General features: G+C 38.7%; 1 protein-coding gene across 2 annotated transcripts in view; it reads right to left on the bottom strand.

Annotated features, from left to right (window-relative positions):
• Positions 1-3,904: 3,904 nt before the first annotated feature.
• Positions 3,905-23,629, bottom strand: part of LOC121382195 (potassium voltage-gated channel protein Shaw-like) — a 73,050-nt gene continuing 53,325 nt past the window's right edge. Inside the window, exons 4-7 of one of the 2 annotated variants that reach the window (XR_005959131.1) lie at positions 22,151-23,141; positions 17,933-18,121; positions 5,036-6,037; positions 3,905-4,653 (exon numbers count right to left, since the gene is read on the bottom strand). Coding sequence is in view for 1 of the 2 variants with exons in the window: in XM_041511721.1 (XP_041367655.1) it covers positions 17,933-18,121; positions 22,151-23,141 (1,180 nt within the window). In the remaining variant the exon portion in view is untranslated. Of the gene's footprint in view, positions 6,038-17,932; positions 18,122-22,150; positions 23,142-23,629 lie in introns of both variants that reach the window. The other variant, XM_041511721.1, reaches the window with a different exon arrangement.

Raw genomic sequence — 23,629 nt, 5'->3', positions numbered from 1 at the left:
CTCCTAGAGATGAAATACGAATATAACGTCATGGAGAGTGGTAGTCCTCCTAGACTAAATTCGAATATAACATCCTGAAGAGTGGTAGTCCTAGATGAAATACGAATATAACGTCCTGGAGAGTGGTAGTCCTCCTAGAGACGAAATACGAATACTATAACGTCCTGGAGAGTGGTAGTCCTAGACGAAATATGAATATAACGTCTTAGACAAAACAGGAAGAAGATAACGTTCTGGGGAGTGGCAGTCCTCCTAGAGATGAACTAGGCAGACTATAACATCTTGGGGAATGACAGTCCTACAGGAAACGTCGTCTCATTGAGGCCACTAAACGCTGGAGAAAGTTCCTGGGAATGCCATTCCAGATCTGAGGAAGAATCAGCCGGAGTTCCTGCAATGTTGTTGGAGGATGCGGAAGACGTCGCAAGCGTCGCTCCATTTCATCCCAGACAAATTCGATTGGTGACAAATCTGGGAACCTGGCAGGCCAGGGTAGCACATCAACATTGTTTTGATTCAGATACTACTGCACAACTCTAGCAATATGTGGTCTGGCGTTATCGTGTTGTAATGTCATCCCGGGGTCGTTCTGTTGCAAAAACGGTAATACAGTTGTTTGCAAAATTTCATCTCGGTACTTCACAACATTCAAATTGCCTTCAATCAAAACCATCTGGGTCCGGCCTGTGGTTGTAATTCCACCACATATCATAACGCCACCACCTCCAAAACGATCCTGCCGTCAGATCTGTGGAGAAGGAAACGTGCTGTCCATCGCAGGTGTTGTCTGCACCAATGGAGACGTCGACGTCGATGTTCTGGCGTCAGTATTGGCCTTCTCGCAGGGCGTCTTGCACGGATGCCGTAAATCCATAGACGTCGTAGGACTGTCTTCGGTGAAACACCTCTGTTGCCAGGGATGGTACGGGCTGTGAGGGTTGCTGGCTGGAACCTGTTTCTCATATGCGTGGTTCGGATCCACGTGTCTTGGTGAGGGTTTTCCCAGGTGGTCGGCCGCTACTGGGACGATCCCTGACCTGGTTGTTTTGTTGATACCTTTGTCATATGGTGTTTCTGTGGAGGTTCAATTGACGTGCGATGTCACGCTGCGAGGTCCCAGATTTAAGCATCCCTATGACTAGCCATCTGTTATTTCACTGAGGCGTGGCATGACGAAATTGCATCAAACAGTTCACTAATGGTGTTTTTCTGACTTCTGGACTTCTGAAGGCTGCACAGAGTGGCAATGATTTGCGACTGAATGTCTGGCCTTTTATGATGAACACTGGACAGGATTTCACCCTAATATTCCATGTTTCTTGCACAAATCATGCAATCGCTGCAACAACTGCTTGGTTGCATTTCTTCGAGCTGTTTCATACACATTTTCTCTGGTTTACATCCATAAATCCATTCACAAATCTATTACTCCAAGCAATCCATGTCACAATAACGTTTGCCTTTTAGTATAGTTAATGACGTAGGATATCGGCTTTATCCTGTGACGGTAATAATGGGAAATTCTCATTCGGCCTGAAAAGGATAAAGCCGATATCCTACGTCACTAACTAGTTATTACCTTTGTGATAAAGGAAGGAAATGTTTTATTTAACGACGCACTCAACATGTTTTTTATTTACGGATACATGGCGTCGGACATATGGTTAAGAACCACACGGATATTGGGAGAAGAAACCCACTGTCGCCACTTTATGGCTACACTTTTCGATTAGCAGCAAGGGATCTTTTATATGCACCATCCCACAGATAGCACATATCACGGCCTTTGATATACCAATCGTGGTGCAATGGATGGAACGAGAAATAGTCCAATGGGCCCACCGACGGGGATCGATCCCAGACATCAAGTGAACGCTTTACAACTGGGCTACGTCCCATCCACCCATCCCTAAGATAAAGGTACAAGGTGCTCATTCACTGAGCTACACCACCCGCCGTTTCAAAATAAAAACAAATATGAGCAGACGCTCTGATGAAAGTATTTATTTCCCAGCAGTAAACCACGGACGTTTTAAGCACAAACAAATGTATATTGTAGGAATGAAATAACATAAATTACGATCAAACCAAGTGGTTTGAAATGCGTGGCACATTGGTAAAATGAAATGTATTTTTAAAAATAGCTATGCAGTAATTATAATACAACAAAATGAACTTGAAATTTATGAACACTTAAAAATGCAAGCAAAAGGAAAAAAATGAAAGGGTATGCATGCCGAAACGCGTGCGTTTTTCTTAAATGTAAATGCAAGGTAACGGAAAACGTCAGGACAACCATAAATACATGATATTATACATGTAGCATGTGACGCAATAAATATTTACAGTATAGAAATTGAAAGCAACATGGTAATTGTTCTAAGACGCTATGCTGGACGGAAATATTTAATAATGTTTAAAAAAAAGAAAAAGAGGACAAGTGCCTTTAACACGATGCTTCACCTCTCCCACCTTTAATATACATATATAGGCCTACTAAATGACAAAAGAAACTCACGGAGAAATAGGTCCGTTCGGGGGAGCAGGGCCGTAGCTAGGATTTTTTGTTGGCGGTGGGTGGGGGGGTGGGGGGGGGGGTGTGGCAACGAAGTAGTTAATAGTCTAAAACTCCTTAAACAGTTAAGAAGAGAATTTTCTTTAAGTTTCTATAATGCTTTCCGGATTTTTTCGGGGGGAGGGGCAATGGGGGCTGTTGCTACTAGCTACGGCCCTGGGGAGCAGGAAATTTTGAAATAAAGATGCCCGAGACACGTTTTCAGGGCAATTTAGTACTGTATATTGTATAGCGACAAATTTAGAAGACCCCCCCCCCCCCTAAAAAATCACTAAAAAGGGTACGTCAACTGGGTAACTGATGTCACAGGACCTCCGTGACACACCTCTGGATCCACCAATGGCAAATAATACAACATGTCTGTGAAATAGAACACCGAAAGTTTGATTTTTATTGATTTAAATATCACATCTATTTAAAATAATTGAGTTACTGATTTAATTAAAGGCATGTTGTCACAGACTACAGACCTATTTAATGGTCTAACAAAGTATTACCTGAACAAAAATACACATGTAATTTGATTTGTCCCTAAATGTACTTTATTCAACCATCTTCATAACCACCATACTCCATTTATTAATGATATTTTGTAAAAATAATTGATTTATGGCAGTGGTCCATAATTCAAAAACTAAAATTACCGAGAGGGATGACATGAATTTCACTCCATTATGGTTCAGTTAAGGTGATGCGATGGCTAGATTTGGTTTCCAACAATTAATTTTTAGAGAAATAAGGTCCATAAATCCGTGACAGTATGCCTTTGATATCATATATAATAATATACATGTACTTGTATTTACTGGCGTGTCTTTTGTCATTCAGTATATACATGTATTTTAATATTTGAGAATCCATAACAAGTTTAAGGCGACGATTATATATATATATATATATATATATATATATATATATATATATATATATATATATATATATATATATATATATATATATATATATATATATATATATATAAATATGACAAATGAACTGATAAAATAAAAACATGATTGAGCTGTAATGATATATACAATGGATGGATTTAATTTAAAACGTTAAAATATCTATTAAACAATCAGGATACGAGATGTCACTACAATCTGTCAATTTAATTATGAAATAATTTTAATTGTTAAAATTAATAAGTTTGTTTTTTGTAAAGGTCTAGATACGGTCTTAAGGCATCTCATCACCATTTGTCGTGTCGTTATTTGTAGCAGCTTAATATAGTCCGGTTTAGGCAATCGTTCCACATAAAAAAACCACCCTGCAAAATTCTGATATGCTTTTTGAAATCTTTCTTTGATGATTACAAGTAGGTTGACCTCTGTATAGTCTTTAAATAACCCATTGGTTTGAAGTAACTTGTTATATATGACGTACTAACGTATAACAACTGTGCAAGTGGTATAGTGCCACCTGTGTAACATCAACACGAGGCGGTGCTCAGACATGAGGGTGGCTAATTGAAAACCATATTGGTCGACACGGTGCTTCTCAGTTGAGAGCATTCCCTAAAATTAGTAGTCACGTGATCCTCCCGATAGTGTTGCATTTTTCACAGAATATATTCTGATAGAAATTGTATTGAACTGCATGGAGTAATTAATAGTGGTGTGTAACCTTAGAACTTGTATTGAACTGCATGGAGTAATTAATGGTGGTGTTTAACCTTAGAACTTGTATTGAACTGCATGGAGTAATTAATGATGGTGTGTAACCTTAGAAATTGTATTGAACTGCATGGAGTAATTAATGGTGGTGTTTAACCTTAGAACTTGTATTGAACTACATGGAGTAATTAATGGTGGTGTTTAACCTTAGAACTTGTATTGAAATGCATGGAGTAATTAATGATGGTGTGTAACCTTAGAAATTGTATTGAACTGCTTGGAGTAATTAATGGTGGTGTGTAACCTTAGAAATTGTATTGAACTACATGGAGTAATTAATGGTGGTGTGTAACCTTAGACATTTTATTGAACTGTATGGAATAATTACACACCTTAGAAATTGTATTGAACTACATGGAGTAATTAATGGTTATGTGTAACCTTAGAAGTTGAAGGGACCTGCATGGAGTAATTAATGGTGGTGTTTAACCTTAGAAGTTGTATTGAACTGCATGGAGTAATTAATGATGGTGTGTAACCTTAGAAATTGTATTGAACTGCATGGAGTAATTAATGGTGGTGTTTAACCTTAGAACTTGTATTGAAATGCATGGAGTAATTAATGATGGTGTATAACCTTAGAAATTGTATTGAACTGCTTGGAGTAATTAATGGTGGTGTGTAACCTTAGAAATTGTATTGAACTACATGGAGTAATTAATGGTGGTGTGTAACCTTAGAAATTTTATTGAACTGTATGGAATAATTACACACCTTAGAAATTGTATTGAACTACATGGAGTAATTAATGGTTATGTGTAACCTTAGAAGTTGAAGGGACCTGCATGGAGTAATTAATGGTGATGTGGAATCTTAATCATGCTCGAAGAATAGAAATTTTGTATTATACATTTTATTTAAAAATAAAAATAATAAAAGAACAAAACCAAGCAACTATTTTCCTAGTTACTTCAAATGATTTGATATAGGTTTGTTGCAGAGGATGCCCTATTGACACGAATGGAAGAATGGGAGTTTGTTTTATAAAACTGATGTCAAAATGTTTAGACTTGTACTAAAGATTATCATTGATATTAAAACTTTAAATTGTTAATGCTCATCAAAGTATTCTGTTTTGTTGCAATATAAATAAAATAATAATGACGTGCTTCTGTAAGTTATGTACGCATGTTTCACAAAGTGCGCTATCTAGAGCAAAACCGATTTTTAAATATATTTTTTTATAATATTAACATAATATTATGGTTAAGTTAATTTTTATTGTTCCAACACCGTCATTAATATATTTTTGGGGGGTATTATGTACACGTGTCCTAAATAATCATCACTCGTAATAATATCACAGATAAACGGGTTATAGAATAATATCAGTATATCTTAAACAGTATGAAACAGTATAATAAAAAGTATCCTTGCCATGGAACTGTTAACATTTTGCGTTGCATTTTGTTTTTCGTTGATTTGTAACAATAGCATCGTTACAACTTCAACAACAATTCTATAATAATAATAATAGTAATAATAATAATAATAATAAAAAATAATTAAAAAAACAAATATGATAAAGTTACATAATATGATGAAATGTCCTAGGGCTGTACCCAACTGAGTTCAGAATATGAAAAAATGTATCTTGTAAATAATAAAAAATGTTCGTTTTGTGTAGATGAAGAAAACCATCCTAGTTGTTTTTGTTTAGGGACGACCCAGCATTTGAAGTTCTAGCATAATTAATCTTGCTGTCCATCTTTCGTTTTTAAAGCAGCGGAATTATGTTCCTTTACTCTGTGTATGAAGAAACTTGTGCTGTTTTCTTGTTAATCTGCAAAAAGAAAAATCAGGTTATTAATGTAGCAAAAAAAGTATCAGGTAGTACTAAACCAAATAACTTCCGGCTGGGTCAAAGTTCGAGGTGCACCGAACTTTTGATAGAGAAGTGAACACCACAAGTCCTGTGATTGGTTATAAATGTGAGTGTGTTGGTTGTAAAAAATAATAGTTTCATCTGGGTAAAAAAAATATGCAATTTTATTTCATCTAGTACCAATGTGTCAAGTAGCCTTGTGCTTGAAACATGTATGGGGTACCTGTAAAAAAAAGTACTCGAATTTTGTGCGGAACTAGGGTAGTCATAGACACTACCCGTTATCTCAGAAACGAGCAGCTTGACCCCCAATTTTTTCTGATTCACTTTAAGTGTGAGGGGTGGTAGTATTTATATCCGTCGATTGATACGCTGCAGGTAGGAGTTTTAGCCACATATGTTATTATTGTCGTCTATGGGATTTGATTTGGTAGTATACACCCATCACGATTGTGAATATGGGTACTGGTGCTTATAAAACTTTTATAGTCTAGACCCGAGATTCTAATAAAGTCTGCAACAGTAACGTCATGGCAACGCCATACAAATTACATGCCTGTGACGTCATTAGAGATTGAGTCTGGACTCTAAAAGTTTTATAAGCACGGGCCCAGGTTTTTTTATTTATTATTATTAAACTTTGAATGTCAATGTCAAGTGTCGTTTCTTTTTTTTGAAGAGGATATATGCTTCAAACATGATACAGGTTTCAAAGACATAGACATGCGCGAGTACTCATTAGAAGTAAATTCCACATAATTAGATGTCAGTATATACTCTTCGAAAAAAGAAACTTGACATTGATTTTAATAAAATAAAACAACTGGTAGACATGATACAAGCAACCAAAGATCAAGACGCCATGGGAAGGGGATTACTCTGTACACGTCCGAAACAGTATATCTGAGAATCCACCTGAAACATGTACACAGGCAGTTCTTTGACATAGGGATGGGAAAAATATCAGTATCGGTTATCACCACCACGAGCCCTGATGACAGCTTGACAACGGCGACGCATGAAAGCAATCAAACGTTGCACAACACGTTGTGGAATGTTCTGTCATTCATGCTGCAGTACCGTAAGAAGTTGCGGAAGTGTCTGGGGTGGTGGGTTCCTACGGCGCACACGCTGATCCAGTGCATCCAATAGATGTTCCATTGGATTTAAATCCGGCGAACGGGCAGGCCAACGTAATGTCTGGACGTTGTGGCGCTGCAGAAACTCCTGACTAACACATGCAACATGTGGTCTGACATTATCATGCTGAAACATTCCACGGTTGACGTCCATGTGCGGAATGACATGATGCTGCAGGATCTCGTCTCGATATCTGATGCCCGTCAGTGCACTTGCCACATGCACACGGGCCGTCCTACCACCATGATAGATTCCTGCCCACACCATGCAGGGCCGTAGCTAGGATTTTTAAAAAAAAAAATTTGGGGGGGGGGGGGGGGGAGAGGGGCAAATGAGTAGTTAATAGTCTAAAACTCCTTAAACAGTTAAGAGGAGAATTTTTTCTAAGTTTTTATAATGCTTTCCGGATTAGCTACGGCCCTGCCATGACACTGCCACCACCAAAACGGTCGACTTGTTGCACGCAGTTTGGAGCATAACGTCTATAGACACGTGTGCGTCCATCAGCACGTGACAGGAGAACATGAGACTCATCTGAGAACAAAACGGTTCTCCTGGCACGTGTTCATCTCACCCTCTTCTGGCACCACTGCAGACGCTCAGCTAAGTGACGTGGTGTCAACACGTTACGTCGCACTGGTCTTCTAAGACAAATTCCTGCCTCCCTCAGCCGATTACGAACTGTCTGGTCAGAAATTCTGCGTAGTCCAGGGATTTGTGTCGCTGTGGTTGTTGCTGTTGTGGTTCGATTTTGAAGATGAAGCACCCGGATGTATCGATCTTAAGCGGCGGTGATTACTCTGGGACGAACTAACCTTAGCTTGTCATTATCACTTTGAGTGGTGTTGTACCGTGCCCATAAAGCAGAGATGGTCTGCCTGGAGACGCCAAAGTGCCATGCCACAGCTTGTTGAGTTGCCTCTGCTTGCAATCTCCCAATGGCATTATTGCGTTGAACTGACGTCAATCTTGGCAGTATTGCGTTACCTACAGTATCGTTATGCGGTTTGTTTGAATCACTGCTGATGTGCCCTATTGCCTTTTTTTCTAATTGTTTTGGGGGTATTATGTAAACGTTTTAACAATATCACAGATATAAAGGTCATAAACATTTGCAGTGCTCTTAATTTTAAATAAATAGTTCAGCGTAACTAGTGTTTTTCTTGAGAATCTTAGACGGAAAATGTAAAGTACACAGAAAATATTCATCGCGAATCCATTAGAATAGCAGCCAGGAAACATATTATGGTCATTATGCAACGTCGAGATTGCCCCTTTAAGAACATCTGTGAACTAAACTTTTGTGATACATTTCAAGGCATATTAAAAACAGACATAAATGAATGTATATCACATAAAACAGTTATCATCAGACCAAACGACAAACCGTGGTCCAATAGTAAATTAAAAAAAGAAATAAGAATCAGAGAAAGATTACGAAAAAAGCTATATCTACGAAGAGACCATCAGATGAAAGAAAATACAAAAACCCAAAGAAATAAAGTAAACAACATGAAAAAAGAGGAATATTTACCAATTCATTAAATAATAAATTAGAATTATACTTAGAAAATAAAACATCTTATTGGCAATATATGGAACTATTACTGAAATCAACAAAACAACATACTATTATACCCCCACTGATCCACCCCAAAGACAATCAATCTCTATCATTTACTGATTTTGATAAACCGGAAGTATTAAAAAATATTTCACATCAATTTCCTCGGTTGATGATGCTAATAAAATAATTCCATTTTTTTAGTTACAATGTATGTATCAATTAGAATCATTCAATTTAACTATTCAAGAAATGGTCGACATAATTAAATCGTTACCACCGAATACAGAATGTGGTCCTGACGAATTTAGCCACAAACTATTAAAATACATTGTAAACTCTATAGGATATCCACTCCACGTATTATTCAATAAATCAATTCATTCATCTACCTTCCCTTCGCAGTGGAAATTAGCTCATGTAAAAACCATTATTTTAAAAAGGAGACCAAGCCATCCTTCAAATTACAGACCAATATCACTGATTAGTTCTATCGGAAAAAATATTAGAAAGGATTGTTTTTAAGCATCTTTATAATTTTTTACATCGAATAATCTATTTTATAAATTCCAGTGTGCCCTAACCACAGTGTTTTATACCAATTAATAGAATTGCACACAAAAATATGTGAATCACTAGATAACAAGGAATATTTCTGTGCAGTTTTCTGTGGCATGTCCAAAGCCTTTGACAGAGTATGGCATAAAGGGTTAATTTATAAGTTGGAGCGATACGGCATAACAGGTCGATTACTTAATTGGATAACAAACTATATATCAAGTAGAAAGCAATTTTTTTTTTTTAAATGTTACCTTGTCCAATTATAGTACACTGATGGCTGGAATACCCCAAGATTCAGTACTCGGTCCGTTCCTATTTTTAGTTTACGTTAACGACATTGCCGATGAGCTGAATTGTGTAACTAGACTCTTTGCCGATGATACTAGTTTAACATTTTCGTCAAATAACTTAACCATTATAGAATCTAATCTTAACGAAAATTTACAGAAACTCCATAACTGGTCATCTCAGTGGCTTGTCACGTTTAATCCTGACAAAAACCAGCGTAGTTGTATTCTCAAAAAAATACCAATGATCCTCTTCCAATTAATTTATATTTTTGTAACACGCCTGTTGACTTAAAGCAAACACAGAAATATCTAGGTTTAACGTTTACAAACAATGGAAAAGGGAAAAATCATATCCAAAACATGTAAATCGGCTTCATCTATGGTTTCTGTGTTGAAGAAATACAAGTATTCTCTAGATCGACAAATATTGATGCAAATATATACAACGTTTATACGTCCAGTACTTGACGGATGCTCTGTTTTAGACGAAGAACATCTAGAAAAAGTTCAACTTGAAACTGCAAGATTAATAACAGGTCTACCTTTGTTTGCATCACGAAATGCTCTATACTTAGAAACTGGTTTAATGACCCTTTCTGCATTCCGCCTAGGGTAGAACAACGTGTTCAGTATAGACTAAGAAACCAAAAACGATATATCTATTACGTTTGCCAGAACTAATATATTAAAGGGACATTCCTGAGTTTGCTGCATTGTAAGATGTTTCCGACTAATAAAATACTTCTACGATTAAACTTACATAATAAATATATTTTCTTGTTTAGAATATCAGTGTCTGTATATTCAATGTGTTTCTGGTTGTCTTAATATTTATAAGAAGCTCAAACTGGATTTTATCTTCAAATAATTTCGTACGTACGAAAAAAGCTTTTTTAGGAAATAAAATGAAATTTAACTTGGTACAAATATTAGAACGATCAAAAACATGTTTAATATACAGCCACTGATATTTTATGCAGAAAACTATATCTAATATGTAATTACGACCGTTAAAAAGTCTCTGTTAGTCGATAACATGTTAAAAATTGCAGCAAACTCAGGAATGTCCCTTTAAAACTATCCTTTTTTTTCATTCGACTATTGATCAGTGGAACACCTTGCCATTAGAAATTAGAATCTGTGAGCAAATCTTTACCTTTGAAAAGGCAGTTGTACCTGAAAGTTACAAGGTACCTTCGTTCCACTTATAAATGTGGATATCGAAAGGAAAATATCTTACATACAAGATTAAGGCACGCCTGTAGTATCTTAAATGCTGATTTATATCGCTGTGGACTAGTTACAGATCCATCCTGCAAATGTGGGTATCATTATGAGAGCAGCTTCCATTACTTCTTTCAGTGTAAACTTTATACCCAGCAAAGAAAATATCTATTAGACTCTTTAAGTACATTTGTACCAATAAACCTCCAGTTAGTACTAAACGGCAGAACTACATTACGTGACGACACAAACAAGCAAAAATTTCATTATGTTAAAAAATACATTAAACAGACAGAAAGATTCAATAAATAAAATATGGTTTAATAAATTATTTGATAAATAAATTATAATTCGAAAAATATATATCAAAATGTGCGGAACTTATCGACTATCCCACGTCAAAGCCACATCGTTTGATTAGAAAGTTTCCCCATTTTTTAATTTGTTTTTTATTATTATTTTTTGTTTTAGCACTTTATTCACACTACAAATCTATTTTGCTTGATATTCTATGTATTAACTTTGTTCTGAATATTTATTTTAGTCTTTCTTCCGGTTTCACCTTATCTGCACTGTTAATTTGTCTTGCTTGGTGTTTTGTGCATTTACTTTGTTTCAAATATTTGTAGTTATAGTAGTCGCCTTTAATGTTATAATATTTGTAATTAGGAGAGGGCCTCGTAAGTTGGATAACTTGTGCCCAATCCTTTTGTATATTATATGCAATAAAATATGTTTCAAACTAAAAGCTTAATGAGTGTGTACCACCAAATGAAGTCCCATAGACGACAATACTAACATTTAGTGTTGGGAATCGGTTAGAATTTCATCATCGATTATAATCGGCTAGCATCAGCCGATCAGCTGTCGATTACACAATTGATTGGAATTATATGAACATGAGCAGGATTTGAATTATATGAACATGAGCAGGATTTGAATTATATGAACATGAGCAGGATTGAAATTATATGAACATGAGCAGGATTGGAATTATATGAACATGAGCAGGATTTGAATTATAAGGATCATGCACTTATTGCCATGAGGACGGGACGTAGCCTAGTGGCAAAGCGTTCGCTTGATGCGCGGTCGGTCTAGGATCGATCCCCGTCGGTGGACCCATCTGACTATTTCTCGTTCCAACCTGTACCCCACAACTGGTGTAACAAAGGCCGTGGTATGTACTATTCTGTCTGTAGGATGATGCATATAAAAGATCTCTTGCTGCTAATCGAAAAGAGTAGCCCATGAAGTGGCGACTGTGGGTTTCCTCTCTCAATATCTGCGTGGTCCGTAACCATATGTCTGACGCCATATAACCGTAAATAAAATGTGTTGAGTGCGTCGTTAAATAAAACATCTCCTTCCTTCTTATTGTCATGATCACCGAGATAGACACGACAAATCGCCAATTTGACCTTTAATAACTATTTAAATAGTATCTGGTTTCTTTATGTACACATGAAGACAGCTACCAACATATTTACATCAATTCCACAATCTAAACTGAAAGAACAATTATAGTTAACATTTCCCCCACATAATCGATAATTGATTTTTATAATCAGTCTTCACATCGGTAGAGCCCAGCCGATCATCGAAAGATCACTACTAACATTTGAGACGAAAACCGCTATATGATACCTTTCAGTCCACACTGTAGATAATAGTACTATAACCCATCACCCTTAAAGTAAATCACAAATCCCACTCAAAAGAAAATACAAAAACAAACAAACAAACAATACACTGAACTTCGGAACAAGACCATGTTTCAATATATAAATCTTGATTCCACTACTATTCTTTCTTGCTCAACACATGTGAATGAAGTTATGGTTAAGGCTATTCAGAAGTTTATTATTAAAAGTAAATGGTTTGATGTATAATGTAAAAAAAATCTCTCTCTCTCTCTCTCTCTCTCTCTCTCTCTCTCTCTCTCTCTCTCTCTCTCTCTCTCTCTCTCTCTCTCTCTCTCTCTCTCTCTCTCTCTCTCTCTCTCTCTCTCTCTCTCTCTCTCTCTCTCTCTCTGGGATCGATCCTAGATTGACCGAACATCACGCGAGCACTTAACCACTAGACTACTTCCCGCCCCTATTTTAGCAAATAAGCACATTGACTAACATACATGTACTAATATTAGTTTTATCGCATACTGATTCGGGAATAGTAATTAAAGTTATACCTAGTTATTGTTTTTATCATTAGCCATACTCGGGTGAACAACTGTATATAAGAGAAAATCATTATTGATTCATTGTAATAAACGAGCCAGTCAAACGTGTACCTAAGTGACCGTGAAGGGGTTAATATGGGTTAATAACTGGCTAGAGTGTTCCCGGGTATGTCGCTAATAGTCGCGGTAGCGCCGTGACACTGGGAACGTTAATGGACGTTCGCGCCATGTTGGCAAGCGCGCACCAATATTGACCGCTTCCGGAGATCAGTTTGTTGCCCATTGATTATTTCTCAGTGGTTAATGTCATTTTCATTCAGCGCCCACTAAGATGATTATTTAATTAGGGAAACCTGAAGTTCACTGCAAATATGCAGGTTTTATTTATTTTATTGACGTACTTTAATAGTCGCCGGGCCTCCATAATCTGGTAGAAGAACGTTTCGTTAAAGGAACAGTAGCACAAAAGTCTCGTGTGCCAAATGGACCGACAAAATGTCGCATATATATATATATATATATATATATATATATATATATATATATATATATATATATATATACATACACATATACATACACATATACATATACACACATGCACATTTCATTTGTCCATAAACCTGTTTCATTCAAGCAGGTGTCTAGTCGCTAGGTGTCACCAGATGATACTTATTTGCTATCGATATTTTGTGATATAACTGAATTGTGGTTACGTTTGTATTAGCAAGGGGAACAAAACATGTGATGTTAGTTCACATATTCATTGTCTTCACGTTTAGCATTCTTTAGTTGACCTAGTCATTGTCTTCACGTTTAGCATCACTTAACTGACCTAGTCATTGTCTTCACGTTTAGCATCCTTTAGTTGACCTAGTCATTGTCTTCACGTTTAGCATCACTTAACTGACCTGGTCATTGTCTTCACGTTTAGCATCCTTTAGTTGACCTAGTCATTGTCTTCACGTTTAGCATCACTTAACTGACCTGGTCATTGTCTTCACGTTTAGCATCCTTTAGTTGACCTGGTCATTGTCTTCACGTTTAGCATCCTTTAGCTGACCTAGTCATTGTCTTCACGTTTAGCATCCTTTAGCTGACCTAGTCATTGTCTTCACGTTTAGCATCACTTAACTGACCTAGTCATTGTCTTCACGTTTAGCATCACTTAACTGACCTAGTCATTGTCTTCACGTTTAGCATCACTTAACTGACCTAGTCATTGTCTTCACGTTTAGCATCACTTAACTGACCTAGTCATTGTCTTCACGTTTAGCATCCTTTAGTTGACCTAGTCATTGTCTTCACGTTTAGCATCCTTTAGCTGACCTAGTCATTGTCTTCACGTTTAGCATCCTTTAGCTGACCTAGTCATTGTCTTCACGTTTAGCATCACTTAACTGACCTAGTCATTGTCTTCACGTTTAGCATCACTTAACTGACCTAGTCATTGTCTTCACGTTTAGCATCCTTTAGCTGACCTAGTCATTGTCTTCACGTTTAGCATCCTTTAGCTGACCTAGTCATTGTCTTCACGTTTAGCATCCTTTAGCTGACCTAGTCATTGTCTTCACGTTTAGCATCCTTTAGCTGACCTAGTCATTGTCTTCACGTTTAGCATCCTTTAGCTGACCTAGTCATTGTCTTCACGTTTAGCATCCTTTAGCTGACCTAGTCATTGTCTTCACGTTTAGCATCCTTTAGCTGACCTGGTCATTGTCTTCACGTTTAGCATCCTTTAGCTGACCTGGTCATTGTCTTCACGTTTAGCATCCTTTAGCTGACCTGGTCATTGTCTTCACGTTTAGCATCCTTTAGCTGACCTGGTCATTGTCTTCACGTTTAGCATCCTTTAGCTGACCTGGTCATTGTCTTCACGTTTAGCATCCTTTAGCTGACCTAGTCATTGTCTTCACGTTTAGCATCCTTTAGTTGACCTAGTCATTGTCTTCACGTTTAGCATCCTTTAGCTGACCTAGTCATTGTCTTCACGTTTAGCATCCTTTAGCTGACCTAGTCATTGTCTTCACGTTTAGCATCACTTAACTGACCTAGTCATTGTCTTCACGTTTAGCATCACTTAACTGACCTAGTCATTGTCTTCACGTTTAGCATCCTTTAGCTGACCTGGTCATTGTCTTCACGTTTAGCATCCTTTAGCTGACCTAGTCATTGTCTTCACGTTTAGCATCCTTTAGCTGACCTAGTCATTGTCTTCACGTTTAGCATCACTTAACTGACCTAGTCATTGTCTTCACGTTTAGCATCACTTAACTGACCTAGTCATTGTCTTCACGTTTAGCATCACTTAACTGACCTAGTCATTGTCTTCACGTTTAGCATCCTTTAGTTGACCTAGTCATTGTCTTCACGTTTAGCATCCTTTAGTTGACCTAGTCATTGTCTTCACGTTTAGCATCCTTTAGTTGACCTAGTCATTGTCTTCACGTTTAGCATCCTTTAGTTGACATAGTCATTGTCTTCACGTTTAGCATCCTTTAGTTGACCTAGTCATTGTCTTCACGTTTAGCATCCTTTAGTTGACCTAGTCATTGTCTTCACGTTTAGCATCCTTTAGTTGACCTAGTCATTGTCTTCACGTTTAGCATCCTTTAGTTGACCTAGTCATTGTCTTCACGTTTAGCATCCTTTAGTTGACCTAATCATTGTCTTCACGTTTAGCATCCTTTAGTTGACCTAGTCATTGTCTTCACGTTTAGCATCCTTTAGTTGACATAGTCATTGTCTTCACGTTTAGCATCACTTAACTGACCTAGTCATTGTCTTCACGTTTAGCATCCTTTAGTTGACCTAGTCATTGTCTTCACGTTTAGCATCCTTTAGTTGACCTAATCATTGTCTTCACGTTTAGCATCCTTTAGTTGACCTAGTCATTGTCTTCACGTTTAGCATCCTTTAGTTGACCTAGTCATTGTCTTCACGTTTAGCATCCTTTAGTTGACCTAATCATTGTCTTCACGTTTAGCATCCTTTAGTTGACCTAATCATTGTCTTCACGTTTAGCATCCTTTAGTTGACCTAATCATTGTCTTCACGTTTAGCATCCTTTAGTTGACCTAGTCATTGTCTTCACGTTTAGCATCCTTTAGTTGACCTAGTCATTGTCTTCACGTTTAGCATCACTTAACTGACCTAGTCATTGTCTTCACGTTTAGCATCACTTACTGACCTAATCATTGTCTTCACGTTTAGCATCCTTTAGCTGACCTAGTCATTGTCTTCACGTTTAGCATCCTTTAGTTGACCTAGTCATTGTCTTCACGTTTAGCATCCTTTAGCTGACCTAGTCATTGTCTTCACGTTTAGCATCCTTTAGTTGACCTAGTCATTGTCTTCACGTTTAGCATCCTTTAGCTGACCTAGTCATTGTCTTCACGTTTAGCATCCTTTAGTTGACCTAATCATTGTCTTCACGTTTAGCATCCTTTAGTTGACCTAATCATTGTCTTCACGTTTAGCATCACTTAACTGACCTAGTCATTGTCTTCACGTTTAGCATCACTTAACTGACCTAGTCATTGTCTTCACGTTTAGCATCACTTAACTGACCTAGTCATTGTCTTCACGTTTAAGGGGGCGGGACGTAGCCCAGTGGTAACGCGTTCGCTTGATGTGCGGTCGGTCTGGAATCGATCCCTGTCGGTGGGCCCATTGAGCTATTTCTCGCTCCAGCCAGTGCACCACGACTGGTATATCAAAGGTCGTGGTATGTGCTATCCTGTCTGTGGGATGGTGCATATAAAAGACCTCTTGCTGCTAATGGAAAAGAGTAGCCCATGAAATGGCGACAGCGGGTTTCCTCTCTCAATATCTGTGTGATCCTTAACCATATGTCCGACGTCATATAACCGTAAATACAATGTGTTGAGTGCGTCATTAAATATAATTTTTCCTTCATTACGTTTAAATTAATTTAACCGACCTATATATTGTCTTCATATTTAACATAACATAGTTGACCTATTCATTGTTTCTACGTTTAACGTAACTTAACTGACCTATTCATTATCTTCACATTTAACATCACTTAGTTGACCTATTCATTATCTTTATATTTAGCATCACTTAATTGACCTATTCACTGTCTTCACATTTAACATAACTTAACTGACCTATTCATTGTCACGACTGGTATATCAAAGGCCGTGGTATGTACTACCCTGTCTGTGGGATGGTACATATAAAAGATCCCTTGCTGCTAATCGAAAAGAGTAGCCCATGAAGAGGCGACAGCGGGTTTCCTCTCTCAATATCTGTGTGGTCCTTGACCATATGTCTAACGCCATATAACCGTAAATACAATGTGTTGAGTGCGTCGTTAAATAAAACATATCTTTCTTTCTTTCTTTCTTTCTATTCATTGTCTTTGGTCTAGCCGAGTCTGCAGTAAGGTAATTGACCTAGTCACTGTCTCCACGTTTAACATTATTTAATTGACCTATTCATTGTCGTCGTGCTTAACATCACTTCACTGACCTATTCAGTCTTCATGTTTAACATCCCGTAACAGATCTATTTATTGTGTTAATGTTTAACATAACTTAACTTATTCATTGTCTCCAAGTTTAACATCACTTAACTGACCTATTCATTATCTTCGTGATTTACATCACTTCACTGACCTATTCAGTCTTCATGTTTAACATCCCGTAACAGATCTATTTATTGTGTTAATGTTTAACATAACTTAACTTATTCATTGTCTCCAAGTTTAACATCACTTAACTGACCTATTCATTATCTTCGTGATTAACATCACTTCACTGACCTATTCAGTCTTCATGTTTAACATCCCGTAACAGATCTATTTATTGTGTTAATGTTTAACATAACTTAACTTATTCATTGTCTCCAAGTTTAACATCACAACTGACCTATTCATTGTCTTTGTTGGGTCTGGCCGAGGCTGCGGGAGCGGGTGAGGGTCTGGGAGAGAGTTTCGCCTGCCTCTTCTCCTCTCGTCTGATCTTGATCAGGTCCAGCTGACGCTTCCTCTCCTCCTTAAGCTTTTCGTTCGCCCCGTGTAGATCGTGCAGCAGCTGTTCGGTCTCCATGTGCTGCAGCTGAAAGAGGACATATTTTTCACTATTAAGAGCTTTTAAAAAAAAAAAAAATGACTAAGGGGCGGGACGTAACCCAGCTGTAAAGCGCTCGCTTGATGCGCGGTCGGTTTGGGATCGATCCCCGTTAGTGGGCCCATTGGGCTATTTCTCGTTCCAGCCAGTACACAATGACTGGTATATCAAAGGGCGTGGTATGTGCTATCCTGTCGGTGGGATGGTGCATATAAAAGATCCTTTGATACTAATAGAAAACTGTAGTGGGTTTTCTCTCCAAGACTCTATGTCAAAATTACCAAATGTTTTGACATCCAATAGCCGATTATTAGTAAATCAATGTTGTCTAGTGGTGTCGTTAAACAAAACAAACTTTCAACTTTTAACTTTAATTTAATAAAACATCAATTGCATGTTATTGTTTGGATTATCTATTTTCGAATATTCAAAACCCACACATACATACCTCTAACACGTTTTACTGGTTATTCTGGTGTTTGTAATTTACCATTAAAGGGACATGCCCTAGGTTTTAAACACTAACGCATATTTTTTACTATTATAACCGTTTTTGATAACTTAAATCATACTTTACTTACATTTTATTGCTTAGATTATCAATTTCCGTACATTCGAAGTGTTTTTGGTCATCCTGGTGTTTTTAATATCACAAAATGCATTTCTCATATTTTTTAAAACGCACGTGCGTCTAAGAAGTAACACTTATGGGGTCGAGTTTTGATCTATTTTTAGAGGGTATCTTACCATTTCAAAGTCAAAGACTCATGTTTCACTCAATTGTAACTTTATCCAAATGTGTTACAGGTTTGTAGATTAACTAAACTTAGTGTCAATTTTCACGAGTTGAAACTAGGGTCTGTCCCTTTAAATGTACTGTTTTTAATCATTCTAAAAACGCACGTATCTCTGAGAAGTAACGGGATTAGAGACGAGCTACTGTTTATTTTTAGAGCAATTTCCCTTTACAACATCGCAGACTCTCTTAACTTTTTTTTTTTTTTAAATTATTTTTTATTATTTTTTATTTAACGACGCACTCAACACATTTTATTTACGGTCATATGGCGTCAGACATATGGTTAAGGACCACACAGATTTTGAGAGGAAACCCGCTGTCGCCACTACATGGGCTACTCTTCCGATTAGCAGCAAGGGATCTTTTATTTGCGCTTCCCACAGGCAGGATAGCACAAACCATGGCCTTTGTTGAACCAGTTATGGATCACTGGTCTGTGCAAGTGGTTTACACCTACCCATTGAGCCTTGCGGAGCACTCACTCAGGGTTTGGAGTCGGTATCTGTATTAAAAATTCCATGCCTCGACTGGGATCCGAACCCATTACCTACCAGCCTGTAGACCGATGGCCTGCCACGACGCCACCGAGGCTGGTCTATTGTAACTGTATTCAGATGTGTTACAGGTTTGTAGATTAATCAAACTTGGTGTCGGGTTGAAACTAGGATTTGCGACTTTAGTAGTTGCTGATAACAATAAAAAGGGAAATTACTCTAAAAAATAGACTGTAGTTCATCTCTAAACCTGTTACTTCTCAGAGGTAGGTGCATTTTTAGAATGATAAAAAAACAACAACATTTAATGGTAAATTACAAACACCAGGATAACAACTTTGAATGTAAGGAGATGGATAATCTAAACAATAACATGCAATTCATATTCTATTTCAATTATTAAAATGGCTCTTAAAGGGACAGTCCTGAATTTGTTGCCATTGTAAGATGTTCCGACTAATAAAATATTTTAACGACTGAAATTACATACTAAATATTGTTTCTTCTTTAGAATATATGTGTCTGTATATTCAGTGTTTCTTGTTTTCCTATTATTTGTATATAGCCCAAACTGGATTTAGACTCCCAACAATTTCGTACATACGAAAAAAAAAGAAGAAAAGAAATATATATTGGGAAACGAAATGAAGTTTAAGCTTGTACAATACTGGGACGACCAGAAACACATTTGAATATACACACTGATATTTTATGCAGGAAAATTTATTTAATTTAAATTTGTTGTCCTCGAAACGTCTCTGGTAGTCCGCAACATCTTAACAATTTAACAATGGCAACAATCTCAGGACAGCGACACATACGATGTGGTAATTAAAAATAGGGTATGTCTCTTTAACACTGACATACGGGGTGATACTTTAATAGAGACGGAAGAAATTCGTCATGCACTATAGAAAACCCCCAGCTGTGCACTAGTAAAAAATGTAGATAGAACACTGAGTGAGATATTTGCCATCTCACGGCGATATCCCACATATCATGGACATTGATTTAAAGACTGCTTCATGGTAATGGATCTCATGTCAAAGAAAAACTACCACTGAAATTAACACTACCGAAATCTGTTACTTCCTACGACGTACCGAGATTTCCCGTATTTAAGCCCCAGGCTTAAATAAGGAAAATACCACCTTGGAGAAGATAAACTCTCAAGCGAACTAGCAATGAGACTAGACGTGAATTCGTGCTCTCTCAACCTACCCCCCCCCCCCCCCCCCCCCCCCCACCTGGGGGATTGATGGCTAGCTATGGCTTGCTGTTGGAATACCGCGTCGCGTACACCGGGTCACGGGTAACCGTGACCTTGGTGTACGGGGACGCGGTTACAACCAAGAGGAAGAGGACAAGGAAAAAGAAACGTGCGCCAGGGACAGCTCAGGCGGGGACAAAGCTGGTGGCTCAACCGCCAGCGGCGGTCCCGTCTGCGTCGCTGCCCCCACCACGACCAATCCAGACGGAGCGGAAGGAGGCGACTCGTCAACCAACCGCACCGACTGTACAGAAACGGAAAGAGGAGTAACTACCCAGTGCACCACGGCCTGCATCACCTGTTCTCGCCCGTCGCTCATCAGCGTCAAGACCCCCACCCACGGGGGACTCCGCGATGGCGACATTGGATGTTGGAGTTGCCAAGCGGAAGGCCGTGACCCCCCCCCCCCCCCCCCCCGGGGGACCAACCAGCCAAGACGCGGCCTCCTGCTTCTTCCAGGGACGAATGGCAGCTCGCGAAACAGAAGATCAAGAGTCAGTACGCTAAGTACGTGATCGGTGACGTCTCGGATCCCTACAAACTGCCAGGCGGGATCCAAGAGGAAGAGTTTAAGACCTTCCCGGATGGCAACCAGATCGCCATCCACCCTGGGGATCTACGGGGAATCGGGCAGGTCCTGGTCATCACCTCGCGCCGGGATGGATTGTACAGACAGGGGATCCTCTACAAAGAGATGGACAACCACACCGTCCACAGGATCATCAAGATCATCGCCGGCGCCCAGTACCTCCCACTGGCCCAATGCCTATGGGCGCACGACTTCAGGAAGTTGGTGCCCCACTTCAACAAGAGCTACATCATCTCCTCCCCGTAGACGCCAACCTTAACTAGGACAGGTAACCTCCTTTTTGGGCTTAGTTGGACTTTAAACATTTTTCGATCGAGCTTCAAAATTCTTATGTTTATTTTTTTATATAAATAGTCCAACGCATTTTACTTTGGCGCCCGTTCAATTGCTCAAATCACCTTAAAACCTTTTCGGCCGAGCAGTCAAACTTATTTTTGGGTTTAAATTCTTAGTCCGGACATGATGTTAGGTGCAGTTATTCTCCGTAGACTTAGGGAAAATTCCTGTTGAAAAATATTATCCGAATTTAGCATAATGGTGTTTCAGTTAGAAAGTATATACGTTGCTATTAAACCGTGTATTTGAAGATTATGTAAGGAATCTAGCATGCTACACTCATAAACGTAGATACCACGTGTTCATAAATGTGCCTCTATTTGCAATGTGTATAGTGTGTGTGTGTGTGCTCTAGTATGTGTGTATGGACGCACGAAATCCCTACCCTGCAGGAGCCCGTTCCACGAAGCGATCTTAGCGCTAAGATAACCTTTAGTGCATAATTACCTAATGTACTTAAGATGTTCTTAGCGCTAAGATCGCTTCATGGAACGGGGTCCCGGTATATAAAACGCCTGAAAAACCTTACCGATTTTGGTTCCAGCTCTATGCTTATAGGTGTTCCCGGTAGATCCTTAGGGGACGCATTTGGGGAGAGTTCAGGAACATGTTCCGATATTGTAATAACCCTTGATCCGTGCGCAAGCCCACTCCATTTTGAATTTTTGCTAACACTAGCTGCTTGCTTGTACGAAGCACCAGCCATCGATTTAGGTGGCGGTTTATCTTCCGCGGGATCCCGAGGAGTCTTTAATCCCGGGACCCCATTAAAGGGCTCTTTAGTCTGTTTGTGATGCACGTTCATAGTCAATTTCTGAATAAACTCCGAAGCTTTCTGATTCTTCTTTATAATCCTCTTCTGAAGCTCTTTCCTCGTCTTCTCGGGAAGCCGGACTCTGGACTGGGCGTGCGAATAGTACAGCGTAAAATTATTCACCACGATCGGAACTGTGAAGGCAACAGTGAGGACTCCACACAGCACACACAAGGACCCGATCAGGTACCCGCCCTCAGTCCTCGGCACCTTGTCCCCGTAACCCACGGTCGTCATGGTGACCAGCGCCCACCAGAAGCCGACGGGGATGTTTGGGAAAGTCGTGCTCTCTGCGTAGAAGATGAGGCTGGCGAAGATGAGGACGCCGGTGAAGAGGAAGATGACGAGGAGGAGCAGCTCCTTGGTGCTGACCTTGATGGTGTAGACGAGGATCTTGAATGCCGCGTAGTGCTTCATCAGCTTAAAGATCCTGAGGATCCGCACGATCCTCAGCGCCACCACCGACTTGAATATCTGGCTCGTGCTGTCGTCGGGGTTGACGGTCTTCATGATGATGGCGATGAAGTGCGGCAGCAGGCACAGGATGTCGATGATGTTCATGAGGCTCCGGAAGAAGACCAGCTTCTTGGGCGCGAAGTACAGGCGGACCATATACTCCATGGTGAAGAACGCCGCGCACAGGTAGTCCAGGTAGCGCATGGCGTCGTGAGGGTCGCTCAGGTGGTACGGCAGGTCATTGTTGACTCTTCAGTTGCCGAAAAATAGAATATAGACATATTATTAGATAATCATTGTTGAGTCTTGAGGTATTGAAAATAGAATATAGGGATAGTATTAGATAATAGTCATTGTTGAGTATTCAGTCACCGAAAAATAGAATATATTAATTGTCATTGTTGAGTCTTCAGTTGCCGAAAAATAGAATATATACATGATGTTATATAATAGTCATTGTTGAGTCTTCAGTCAACGAAAAATAGAATATAGGCATAGTCATTGTTGAGTCTTCAGTCGCCGAAAAATAGAATATATTAATAGTCACTGTTGAGTCTTCAGTTGCCGAAAAATAGAATATAGACATATTATTAGATAATCATTGTTGAGTCTTGAGGTACCGACAAATAGAATACATGCATATAGTCATTGTTGAGAATCAGTTGCCAAATATAGAATACATGTGCATAGTATTAGATAATTGTCGTTGTTGAGTCTTCAGTGACCGAAAAATAGAAT

The sequence above is a fragment of the Gigantopelta aegis genome, chromosome 2 (assembly GCF_016097555.1).
Source record: "Gigantopelta aegis isolate Gae_Host chromosome 2, Gae_host_genome, whole genome shotgun sequence".
Classification (NCBI taxonomy): domain Eukaryota; kingdom Metazoa; phylum Mollusca; class Gastropoda; order Neomphalida; family Peltospiridae; genus Gigantopelta; species Gigantopelta aegis.
This window is presented reverse-complemented; position numbering and strand designations above follow the sequence as displayed.